Genomic DNA, 13450 nt, shown 5'->3' with positions numbered 1-13450 from the left:
GAACTCCAGAAGCAACTACTCAACTGGTTATTGATTCAATTGATCCCCTCAACTCCCTTTACCCCTACAAATCTGCTTCATCTGTCATTTACCTGGTCTGCTAATGAAGTCATCATCGATCCAGTGTTCAATGCTGGAAACCTGGCCATTATGTCTCCTTCCTCTTGTTCCCCCACCTTCCACTTCCACTTGCTTTTTCAGATGCCTGTCTCTTTGCATATGTAGTTTCTTCTTCTTGAATGTCCTCCCTCCTTTCTTTACCCCATGGAACTCTCATTAAAAACAACAACAACAACAGCAACACACACACACATCACTTTTGTGACGTGTTTTCTAACGTCCTTAGGCAGTTTGCTATTCCCAAAATACTTTGTTCATACCCTGTTATATCATTGAACATGTTGTAACCATTTATATTTATGTTAATCTTTACATTGTAAACTTCTAAAAAATACATCTTATTTCTCAGTGTTTTCATGTTCAATACAATCCCTGGCACAGATTAGATATTGAATAAATGTAAAATGCATGAATGCATGCATGCATGACAAAATGAAATGGACAATCTCACTTTCCTTATGCTGAGGATATTTCCCTTAGAGGAAGACCACTCTTGAAAAAAGAGTAGTGTTAAAGAAGTCAATACTAATTGTATCACAGTAACATTCAGGTGCTAAATTTGTGGTATTGGGAAAGTTATATAACCTTTAACTAAATTTTTGTTTCCACTAACCTTACTTTTGGCAATAATCACTTTCCTCATCTGTAACATTATAATTATACTATCAATAGTAGTCCCTGCCCACCTCCTGTTTGGTGGGCATAAAGACAAAATTCAAAAATCTTTTTAAAATTACAATTTTTGGCTCATAGTAAGAGTTCAATAAATGATTTTGTTGAAAGTGGGATATGTGTTTTGGCATAGAATGGAGATGTGGCCATTTCCTTGTAAATTTAAAATATATTGCAAGGAAGTTATTATAGTGCAAAATATTCTCTGCATGTTTTCCATTTTAAACTTTGGTTTATAAGATAATAGTAAATTATTTACCAAGTACAGTGCAATTCCTCCTCCTATTAAAAAGCCACAATAGACATCAACTGGATGGTTCTTATACTGAGTTATCCGTGTTAGCCCGCAGATTATTCCACAGATGATAAATGTGAAGACCAAGAGAGGTTTCAGAAGCTTAGAGGAATCCGTTAATGTGGAATTGAAGTACATCTTAAAAATGGAAGAAGTGGGTTAAGTATGTTAGAAAGGCCATTTTATTAGTAAATTATAATCAAATAAAAAGTTAAAAGTCTGATACAACTGACTTCAGTTTTACTGTTTCATTCCCCCTTCCTATGGCTATGTTCTGTACCTGCCAAGAAGAGATATGCATGATGAAATTCACCAAATAAATAACAGATCTCTCATTTAATTATATGAAGGTTGGAAAAATACCAAACCAGTAGAGTTAGCCATTTAACTGTTTAGTCTCCATGTTACTTGTCATATAATTTCGTTCATTTTTCTCAGGAAAGACTTCACGGACTATTGTATAAATTAGATAAAATGACTATTCATTGTACAACATTTCCAAATTTATACTGACCTAAAACTTTTTGTTACAGAAATACTAAAGTAGCATATGTGTGTGCGTGTGTTTGTGTGTGTGTATGTGTGTGCACGTTGTATGTCTTTGTGGGTACTTATTGTGATTCTTTCAAGTTTTGTAACATTCCTATAATTCACAATATCCTTCCATGAAGTATAATATTAAAGGGATACCAGAATAAATAAATATTATTATAACTGTGTAGAAAAATTCCTTTACTGTACTATTTTTTATAGTAGCATTTGATTTCTGCTTTGGATGCCATTGTATTTTAAGGCTGCAGTACTAAATTTACCATTCTGTTATTACATGGGTATATCATCTAATTAGTCACCTGGAGACAACATTCATTGCTCAGATTTTCTGCAGAACACAACTCAACAAAAAGAACCAGTTACTCACCGAAACATACACAGCTGCAAAGGCAGCAAGGGTTGCATGTTGAGAAGGGAAGGACTTTCTGCCAAAAGAAGATAGTCAAATTATGCCTTGTAGTTCAGATACACTGTTAGCAATAATCTCAAAGACACTGAGTGGTTAGAACGTTCAACTTAAAATCACAAGACAATAAGCAATAATTTTACCTTCTGTTCAGCTTTCTGGTGAAAGACCTTAGTGATAAAGTAAATACTGCTAGTCACCATTAATATTAACAAATAATAGTGATGTACTTTCCAGTATAAAGAACTGCTAGCTTGGCAAGGGGCCACTTCATTACATCACTAGAACGATGGTTGAAAGTAGAAATGGATTGGAAAACATCATTGTTCTTTGGTGTAAGAGTTATACCAGTTCAAAGTAACAGCTCACAAAACCTAGCTGTAAATTTTTTCTATGCTCCTAAATACATTGTTTTATTTACATAGAATTTTTTAAAAATGAAGTTATTTTCTCATGGCATTGGATCTAAATGTATATTATTAATACTCTAGAAAGCATAAGAAAAGTCAAATTTTAACAAAATGTTTCTCTACAAAATTAACAAAATGTAGTACACTTTACAGTAATTTCATCTCAAGAATCATAAATCATCTTGTTTAAACAGTTTAAAGAGCAGGCAAGGATGGTGAAGAGACACTGAAAAGGGCAGGCGAAAGAAGAATAGAGACTTGTTTCAATGAATTAAAAAATTAGAAAAAATAAAATTCACTTAAATTATTGCCTTCCTAATTATTTGGTACCATGATAAAGAAGATCGCTATTCAATAGAGATAAGTTAATATAATAGGACTGAGAAAAAAATAGAGGACATAGGTCTTGGCTGTAGGTCCAAAATTATTGAATGATACATGAGAACCTTAATGTGTATAATCACATAACATCAGGCTTTAATTATTCAGTTGTACCTATTAACTTATTTTTGACTCCTTAGTGAATATTTGGGAACTTATTGAATGGAAAATTCAATTCTTACAATAATTGATTGGCCCTTATCCCTCTGCAATTTATTTCTTTTGAGCCTCTAAACTACTATCTCTTGTCATATAAGTTTATTTTTGCTTTATTTATTAAAAATTTATGCATTGGTAATTTCTTGAGTTTCCTTTATATTCTGACATGTAAGGCCAGAAGCTATGCACACCTAGGTTCATTCAAAGAATGAATGAACTTAGTGGCACAGAGTCTGGGGCATGAGTTAGACCTGATTGAAAGAAATCATATGCAATCCTAGATGTTACCCCTTCTCAAACTTTACAAAAAGGAAAATTCACATTTTTTTAATATAACATGTAATGGAGATACAACTTTCATATGTGTTTAGTCTTCCATGTAAACCAGTCCTAGAGTTATATTGACTGTCAGCCATGACTGACTATAAATATTCTGAAATAAACCATTTATAGTAACCTAAAACCATAATGAGTATAGGATCGATCACAAAACATGGTGGAGTTTGGTGATATAGGGACTAGTAGCAAGAAGGTGGGCTGAAATTTGGAGACATAGGGAAGAATTTGGAATAAGCCCCCAATAGGTTTCTATGGTTTAGTCATTGAAAAGATCATTGAATTGAAAAGAAAAATTTTAAAAAAAAACCATTACGACTGAAAAAGCCATGCTTAAAGTGATACTCCAAACAGCATTTGAATAATGAAAACAATGATGCAGAGTGTTTTTAGACCTATTTCTAACCTGCCACTGTTGATAACTGTGAGGTCAGATCCTGAGCAAATATCTTCCACAATGTAGGAATTTTCTTTGCAAGATACATTCAGAGAGGTATAGTTTGGTTTGCACACAGTCAGAAAGTAAGGTGCTTGATATCCTGTGGACAGCTGTATGATATCTGTAATAAGAGCTGTAGAGCATAGTCCAAATACATGAACACCTATAAGCAAAATGAAAGAAATTGTTACCAAGTTGGTGGTTGTGTCAGCATCAAACGTATTCATTAAACATTAATGAATTAAGATCTTAAAATCTATTGTGCTCATTTTCTCTAATTTCAAGAAGACAGTATAGAAAATTCCTAAACTTCTAAACAGATATTTACGGCCAAAGTAAAGGCAATGGGTATCTCCAAAGTAGTAACTTTAGGCACTTTTGTTAATTTGGTTATAAAGGACCAATTCTTAACATTAACTGTAAGTCACTTGTCAGACACTTGGAGCATGCTAAGGTATGATTTGAGAGGGATGACATGTGTGGAATGAAGCAAAATTTAAAGTAGTTTTAATTTGCTTAGCATTTTTAAGTTGCCAGGGTTATTTCTCCCTGATGGTCTCTAACACTAGCCACAGTCGTCACACTCTGCAGAATCCATTCTAATTCTCTTCAAGCTGTGATCATACTAGGAATGCTAATTAAAGCAGAGACAACGTCAGGCAGGCCCTGACATGGAAATGACAATCGTATCCTAGGTACACTAATGTGGGGAGCCTACCTGTGTGTTTGGAATTTGGACATGCTGTTCTTACATCTCTTGGTCCAAATTCTTTTTTCTCTCTCTCCTAGGACCAGTCTTAAACCATAAAATAAAAAATCCTTGCACTTGAACATGCAAACTCCATATCTTCTTGAAATTGCTTGCTTGGCCTTATCTTTGGGAGTCCAACTCTCTGCTCACAGGCACATGATCTGGAACCTGCTCACTCTAGGTTTTCTTGTCACCCTAGATTCATTCTGACTTGACAGCTTGCGTTCTGATTCATGAGTTACTCATAGAAATCATTACGAGAGGACCAGGGTAATTCTTCAGTCACCGCCTCCAGACCAAGAGTGCTGGCTTGCACATTACCCTGTTTTGCATTTTTCTTCACTGCTTACTGTCACCTAACCACCACTCCTCCAATTGCTTCTCCACCCACACACCTGGGATTCATGGCACAGAAACTTTGTTGCCACATTCTAATTCCTAGAAGCATGCAAAGACTTACTTTTTCCTTCGGATAATGGACTTTCTAGACCTATTGCTGACGCAGGCTCTGGAACATGTTCTCTAGGGTGGAATGGATCATTCTTCCAGTCAAGAGAGGGTATGTGGCCCTTTGTCCACAGTATTTTGTTACATTAGGGAATATTTTCTCTGTGTTCAGCTACATGTCCTGGAGTTTTATTTCCTTGCCTGAGTTTGCGATGCTGTTAAGCTGTCTATTGTTTTCTTATCTTCTCAATGTGATGGGAAGAAAATGCTTTAGTGGAGCAGAGTCCGGGGCATGAGTTAGACCTGATTCTTCCTCTTGTGGGAAAGAAATTTGTGTATAATTATCTACTAGGGATTAAGCAAAGCCATCAATTATTTTGAGCTTACATGTTATAGGTAAAAATAATTTTATGCCGACTTACTGGGAATGAATAGAAAACATTCAGGTGGGTGTGATGTATTGTGGGTGACTATTCAACTATATTAAAAAAAATAAAAGACCTATGACTGGAACAACATTAAGATGGCCCCATGCTATGCAGAAGAGACAAAGGTTTAAAAACTGGTTTGATTCAGATGATGATAGCCAGGTCTATAGATTTTCTATAGGTCTCATGAAAGATGAAAGGTAACATTAGGGGCTACAACCAAGGAAAAATGGCCATGATGCAGTACTCAATGGTGACATTTCAAAGTGTAGTAACTTCTGGATAAAAACATTCCAGGAAAATTGAAATGGAATCATTCGTGTGACTGAAGTAATTTCTGAAGAGTTGTCTGTTCATTCTGGCCTGCTGACGTTTGTTCTCCATTTTAAAAAACTGAACACAGATCCACCGAAACCATTTTAAAATAAATTCATGCTTCAACCAGAGCTATGGCACAAATAAGTTGAAATGCATGGCATATTAGCTCTCAAAACAAGGGCAACAAATGTAAATAACACATTTCAGATACAAAGCCCAAATTTTGGTGTTTTAACAGTTTCTTGTACAATGTAAAACTCATCATGTACTGAAATTATACATCTAAATTTTAGTGTAAGAGACTTAATATCTATAATTAAATATGACATTTCTATTTGAAAAAGAAAACATTTCTTTTCTTTGTGGTTCCCCACACCCACCAACGAATCTGACGGCTCGTCTGAGGAAGGAGTTGAAGTTGCAGCCTCCGGCATTAATATTGGGCTCCAGTCCAACCCCATTTCTTCTTTTGGAGAGGCAACAGTAGAGAATTCCTTCTCCTACCATAATCTGCAAAGATAGAAGGGTATTCAGGAAAAGGCATATTGGAATACCTATTAAGCCAACAGGTATAAAGGAATTACATGTCACTTTTTAACATATCAATTCAATAAAGTAAGGATGTAAATTTTCTTAAAAGTTTTAGAGGCACAGTAATTTCTTCTGAGAATTTGATCAAGCAGTGAGAATTAAGTAATCAGGCCACTCTAATGAGATTTGGTGGGGTCTTCTGGACTCTTATGTACTGGAAGATTTTACCAGCAGATTAGGTCCATAAATCAATTTGGGATTGAGCAGAAGGATCAATCCATGGAAAGTGTGTGAATGTAGAAAGGTGCTGTCTACAGCATAGCTGTCCCATAAATATTTCTGCAATGATAGAACTGTCCTTCACACTGTCCAATACAGTAGCCACTACCCATATGTGGGTATTGATCACTTGAAATATAGCTACCACAAATGAGTAGCTGAATTTTTGGTCTTATTCCATTGTATTAATTATTTAAAAATTAAATAAACAAATATAAAATGAAGTGGCCACGGGTGGCTAGTGGCTGTCTTATCAGAGAATGCAGATTACAAGAGAATCTAGGTCAGCAGGATAATATTTCCTAGGTATAGGCATTTAGACAATGTGTTCACAATGGACAGAGAATCATACAGTAGTATCAAGAGGACTCTCTTAAGATAAGGAACAGGGCACTTTGCTGTAGGATTTTAGGACCTGTGAGATCAATGAAGGAACTCAATGTGATTTAGACATGATTTTCTTCAGTAAGTTTTCTTTGAAACCTCTTACTGTACCCTAAATTGAATTACATCTCCATCTATGTGGCTCCCTTATCTTGTCCTTCCCTCTAGCATAGCTTTATGAAATTGTTCATTTGGCTGTCTCTCACTAGACTGGGGCCTTCTGAAGGAAGAACCATTTCTTATTTATCTTTCACCTTCACTGTCTAGCACAATGCCTGGCACGGTGAGATTTGCATGTTTGGCTTTTACTGTGGAACTCACATTTGCTAACTACCTTAGGCATTTGGGTTGTCAATTATCCTGTACAACAGAAGCAAGATTTAAAATGATCCATTGTATTCATGAAAAAGTTTTTCAAATATTTGAGATAATTGTGCCTAAAAGATTGTTGTGAAATTAGATATTGGTTTGCTATAAATGTGTGGAGCTGAGAAAGTACGATTAGTGAGATACTAACAGTCTCTTAAATGAGATACTGTCTCTTAAATACAAATAATCATGTCACTGTAAATATTATAACTCTGATTAGGACTGAAACAAGTTTTCCAGGGAAAACCTCTCAGTTGTCATTACTAGCTTAACATTTATTTTATGAAGTGTTCAAAATTACAGTTAAAAAACAAAACTAATGACAGTAAGCCTATGGCCTTCTGCTTTGAATACTTAAATGACTATATTTACTTTTGTAGGGAATATGGTACATGTTTAATTATAAATAATCTTACTTTGTATAAAAAATTTGAAGAATAATTATCACAGTAGAACTCTACATATAACCATATGTGTGAAAATCATGTGGCATAATAAACTCTTTTAAAATCAATCATTATAGAAACAATCAAAAGGAATTCATTTCAAACCATTGGATGCTGAGTTAACCATGTATACTTTTTGAAAAATACAGTCCTACATTAGCATTTCAAGTTAGACATGGAAATTCAATAGATTCTATACTCTGTGTAGACAGATACAACATAAAACAGCACTTACACAGAATAATATAACTGCTACCTCAAATGCATCATCTCCAGAAAATTAACCACTTATTCCTGAAATGTATTGTATTCAGCTAAAAGAGATTAATTTCACCTTCACTTCCTCAATAAAAATTCTGTGAATAATTTTGTTTTCTCTTTATATTTGTAATGATTCATGTCTTGTCCATGAGTGTTGAATTACATAAGAATTTATCTGTATAGAAAAGTGTATTTTGTCATACAACAGTCATTATCTCAAATGACCTTGAGACCTTGAGATTTCAGGAGTTTTTTTTTTTTTTTTTTTTTTTGAGACTGAGTCTTGCTCTGTAGGCCAGGCTGGAGTGCAATGGCATGATCTTGACTCACTGCAACCTCTGCCTCCCGGGTTCAAGCCATTCTCCTGCCTCAGCCTCCCAAGTAGCTGGGAATACAGGCATGTGCCATCAAGGCTGGCTAATTTTTGTATTTTTAGTAGAGACAGGGTTTCACCTTGTTGTCCAGGTTGGTCGCGAACTCCTGACCTCAAGTGATCCACCTGCCTCTGCCTCCCAGAGTGCTGGGATTACAGGTGTGAGCCATCGCTCCGGGCCAAGAATTTTATTTTAGTTGTTTGAATATGTTCAAAACTCATATGTAAAAGAAGTGCAACGCTTATTTGGCTAGACCATGTAATGTGTATAGAGGTTTCTTATCAGTATTCTGACATCACCCAACCATCCCTGTCATTAAACAGGACATTCATTTTCTCACACTCACTTCTGTCACTTAACCTCAGCTAATGTCATTCATGAGTTTTCAAAATAATTCAATTTGGCATAAAGCTAGGTCTCCTCAGGGTATGGGGATCTGTTTCCCAGTGCATTTCCAAACGCCTAGCTTGTTTCCCCCTTTTGAATGGCACACTGTTGTACTGCAGTATGGTGTCAGAATTTAGGTTCTGATAAGAAAATTATTTGTTGCTGTTGCATTTGTAAACAGAAAACAGTTTACAACAAGTATCTTTTCACAGTCTCTGTTTTGTCCCGTACTCAATCCTGAAAAGCACACAATTTGTTGTTGTTGTTATGGACTGGTGTTGGGAGGAGATGTTATAATGACTACTTCAGGGGAGGTTTTGAGAAGAAATATATTTCTTAGTACTATAAGGAACCTGGCCATGGAACAGTCATCATAGGGAGAACTCACAATCCAAAAGTCTTTCTTGTAAAAGAAAACAACAAAAATTATGATAGTATTCATCACAGTATCCTCAATATTTAAATTTTCAATGAATGTTTTTTGGAAGCCCCAACATGTCTAATATTCTGCATATTGATTGTGTAGTCTCTTAAAGCTAAGTCTATCCCAGGAGCTAGAATTAAATTCTGATAGAATTCTTCTATAGAATTAGATGTATTAATTGTTTAACAAGATGTAGTAAAATTGTAATTCCAGTAAGAAAAAGTGCACATTTTTTTCTGTTCACATAGACTTCATGAAGATTTATGATAAACCCAAATAGTCTTTCTCATTTTCTCTGAGAAATAATCTCCGAAGAACCTAAAACAGAATGCTTGTTTTATCACTCGAAAGTAAATGAAAATTGAATATTAAGGAAGAAATTTTTCAATTTAAGGGCAATTTCAGAAAAATAAACATATACATTTCACATAAATGAAATACATTGTTCCACTTTCATGTGTAACATCACGAAGACAAGTTATTTTTAAACATCTCTCAAAGCATTAAAAAATCTGGGAAGCAAATACTGAATGATTCATATTTAAATTCCTGCATACAAATTAGCTGATCTTTGTATTCATAGGAAGGTCCTTTTGGAGAATCTGGCTGAAGCAAGGCCTTTTGTTTTTCTTTGCCTTCCCTCCACTCCACGTGGCGGGTGGCGGTTCTCCTCACACAAGTCCTTTTGGACGCTCATCCCCAAACTGAGAGTTCTGCTGACCTCCCTATCCCTTCTCACTACCCCATTTTTGGAACAGGCTTATGCTGCCCTAAAGATAGAAAAGCAAATGACATCCTGGAAAGTCAGAAATTAGAGTCTGTTATTTTTACTGTCAGGAAGAGAGGGGGAAAGGAGTTAGCATAGCTATATATGTAGGAAGATTCGAGATAGAATTATGGTTTTTAGAACAAGATGACAGCAGACTCTAGAGGATCACTGCTGAGAAAATGTATGTTTTGGGAGAAGGCCTTCAAAACCAAGGGAAAAAAATGAAATTAGAGTGAAATCTAGAAGTATAGTATACGTTTGGAGAGAAAGCTGTGACAAAGTGTTTGATGTCAGCAAAGTCTAGTCTGTCTCACCATCCAGTTAGTTACCTAAAACCTATCAAACCAGTGTGGTGGGATGAATTGCTGTCATCTTGGAGTATCCTGAAGTGATATAGGGAAACCAGGGATCCTGAAGCATAAATAGTTCCCCAGTTTGCCTTTCCTTCCATGAAGAGGCATGCAGCAGCTATGGAGGCTCCATGGAGACCTAGGAATTGAACGATGCCTTTCTGGAAGGAGTTGGCACTGGAATTCCCAGGTCAGCCAGGTGAAAGGGAGCCATGGTGGAGTTTCTCTTTTATTTCTCAGATCTCAAGAAAGAAAGCTTTAATGCCAGATCCCTCAGAAAGCATCCCAAACTTGTATATTGAGAATTTATTATAGGATGTGAAGGAGTCAACACAAGCAGGCACACAGTGATGACACCAAGGTTATTGTCCCCTGGACATGTAACAGTGTCAGCAAAAGAAGCAACATGAAATAAATAGTGCTGGCGGGGAGTGCCACAACTAAATTTGCTTTCCTAGCAACTTGATAAAATACCCTAGGGGAGAAAGACTTCTGGATATGTACAATCAAATTGTTTAAATGATTAAATATCAATACAACTTTTATAACAGAGGCATGATCATTTGTATAGTATTTTATGTAATTTATTTCAAATTCAAATATATCAATTATAATAATTTTGAGCACTTTACCCAATTAGGATAAGCGCTTTCTGGTGTGGCAGTATGATACATTTAAAGCATCTATGTGTGTGTGTGTGTATATATATATATATAAACTTTATATATATTATAAACTTTATCTATCTAAACTTTTATTTTAAGTTCAGGGGTACATGTGCACGATGTGCAGGTTTGTTACATAGGCAACGCATGTCATGGGGATTTGTTGTACTGATTACTTAATCACCCAGGTATTACACCTAGTATCCATTAGTTACTTTTACTGATCCTCTTCCTCCTCCTAGTCTCTGCCCTCAGGTAGACCCTAGTATGTGTCTTTCTCCTCTATGTGTCTATGTGTTCTCAATGTTCAACTCCCAGCTATGAATGAGAACATGCGGTGTTTGGTTTTCTGTTCCTGTGTTAGTTTGCTAAGGATAATGGCCTCTACATCCATCCATGTCCCTGCAAAAGACATGATTTCATTCTTTTTATAGCTGCATAGTATTCCGTGGTGTATATGTACCACATTTTCTTTATCCAGTCTATAATTGATGGGCATTTAGGTTGATTCTATGTCTTTGCTATTCTGAATAGTGCTGCAATGAATATATGTGTACATGTATCTTTATAATAGAATGATTTCTATTCCTTTGGGTATATACCCAGTAATGGGATTGGTGGGTTGAATGGTAGTTCTGAATTTAGGTCTTTGAGGAATCACCACACTGTCTTCCACAATGGTTGAACCCACAACAGTGTATAAATGTTCCTTTTTCTCCACAACCTCACCACCGTCTTAATATTTTTTGACTTTTTAATAATTGCCATTTTGACTGGTATGAGATAATATGTCATTGTCGTTTTGATTTGCATTTCTCTAATGATCAGTGATGTTGAGCTTTTTTTCATATGCTAGTTGGCTGCATGTATGCCTTCTTTTGAGGAGTGTCTGTTCATGTCCTTTGCCCACTTTTTAATAGGATTGGATTTTTTTGTAAATTTGTTTGAGTTTCTTATAAATGTTAGATATGAGACCTTTGTTAGGTGCATACTTTGCAAGATTTTTCTCCCATTCTGTAGGTTGTCTATTTACTCTGTTGAAAGTTTATTTTGATGTGCAGAAGCTCTTTAGTTTAATTAGATCCCATTTTTCAATTTTTGGTTTTGTTGCAATTGCTTTTGGTGTCTTCATCATGAAATCTTTGCCTGTGCCTATGTCCTGAATGGTAGTGCCTAAGCTGTCTTCCAAGGTTTTTATAGTGTTGGGTTTTACATGTAAGTCTTTAATTAATCTTGAGTTGATTTTTGTATATGGTGTAAGGAAGGGATCTAGTTTCAACTTTCTGCATATGGCTAGCCAGTTATCCCAGTATCATTTACTGAATAAGGAATCCTTTCCCTATTGCTTGTTTTTGTCAGAATTGTCAAAGATCAGATAGTTGTAGGTGTGCAGTCTTATTTCTGGGTGCCCTATTCTGTTCCATTGATCTATGTGTCTGTTCTTGTACCAGTACCATGCCCATGCTGTTTTGGTTACTGTAACCCTGTAGTATAGTTTGAACTTGGGTAATGTGATGCCTCCAACTTTGTTCTTTTTGCTTAGGATTACTTTGGTTCTTTGGGCTCTTTTTTGGTTCCATATGAATTTTGAAATAGATTATTTCTAGTTATCTGAAGAATGTCATTGGTAGTTCAATGGGAATAGAATCGAATCTATAAATTGCTTTGCACAGTATGGCCATTTTAATGATATTGATGTTTTCCCATGAGTATGGAATATTTTTCCATTTGTTTGTGTCATCTCTGATTTATTTGAGCAGTGGTTTGTAGTTCTCCTTGTAGAACTCTTTCACTTCCCTTGTTAGCTGTATTCCTAGATATTTCATTATTTCTGTGGCAGTTGTGAATGGGAGTTCTTTTGTGATTTGGCTCTCAGCTTAACTGTTGTTGGGGTATAGGATTGCTAGTGATTTTTGCACAATAGTCTTGTGTCCTGAGACTGTTGAAGTTGCTTATCAGCTTAAGAAGCTTTTGGACTGAGACAATGGGGTTTTCTAGACATTGAATCATGTCCTCTGGTGACTAGTCAGCAATAGTCTTACTTCTTCTCTTCCTATTTGAATGCCCTTTATTTCTTTTTCTTGCCTGATTGCTCTGGCCAGAATTTAATGCTAGGTTGAATAGGAGTGGTGAGAGAGGCCATCCTCGTCTTGTGCTGTTTTTCAATGGGGAATGCTTCAAGCTTTTGCCCATTCAGTATGATGTTTGGGTTTGTCATATATGGCTGTTATTATTTTGATGTATGTTCCCTCAATACCTAGTTTATTGAGAGTTTTAACATGAAGCAATGTCAAATTTTATTGAAAGACTTTTCTGCATCTATTGAGATAATCATGTGGCTTTTGTCTTTAGTTCTGTTTTTCTGCCCTGGTAAAATGACTGCATAATATGAATTTTTTATTAAAACTTTAGTAAATGATAGGAAAATACTGTTATTCTGAGCAATATTGCACTCTAAGAATATTTTATTAGTCTCAGAGTCTCAGCTTCTTCCAAG

General features: G+C 35.6%; 1 protein-coding gene across 1 annotated transcript in view; it reads right to left on the bottom strand.

Annotated features, from left to right (window-relative positions):
- Positions 1 to 13450, bottom strand: part of PLPPR4 (phospholipid phosphatase related 4) — a 45487-nt gene that overhangs the window by 6152 nt on the left and 25885 nt on the right. Inside the window, exons 3-6 of the mRNA XM_003892246.5 lie at positions 6095 to 6224; positions 3738 to 3933; positions 2007 to 2064; positions 1052 to 1225 (exon numbers count right to left, since the gene is read on the bottom strand). Coding sequence (XP_003892295.1) covers positions 1052 to 1225; positions 2007 to 2064; positions 3738 to 3933; positions 6095 to 6224 — 558 coding nt within the window. The remainder of the gene's footprint in view (positions 1 to 1051; positions 1226 to 2006; positions 2065 to 3737; positions 3934 to 6094; positions 6225 to 13450) is intronic.

This window comes from Papio anubis, chromosome 1 (genome assembly GCF_008728515.1).
Source record: "Papio anubis isolate 15944 chromosome 1, Panubis1.0, whole genome shotgun sequence".
In the NCBI taxonomy this organism is placed as follows: Eukaryota; Metazoa; Chordata; class Mammalia; order Primates; family Cercopithecidae; genus Papio; species Papio anubis.
Note: the sequence above shows the minus strand (reverse complement) of the source record. Positions and strands in the feature narration are given on the sequence as shown.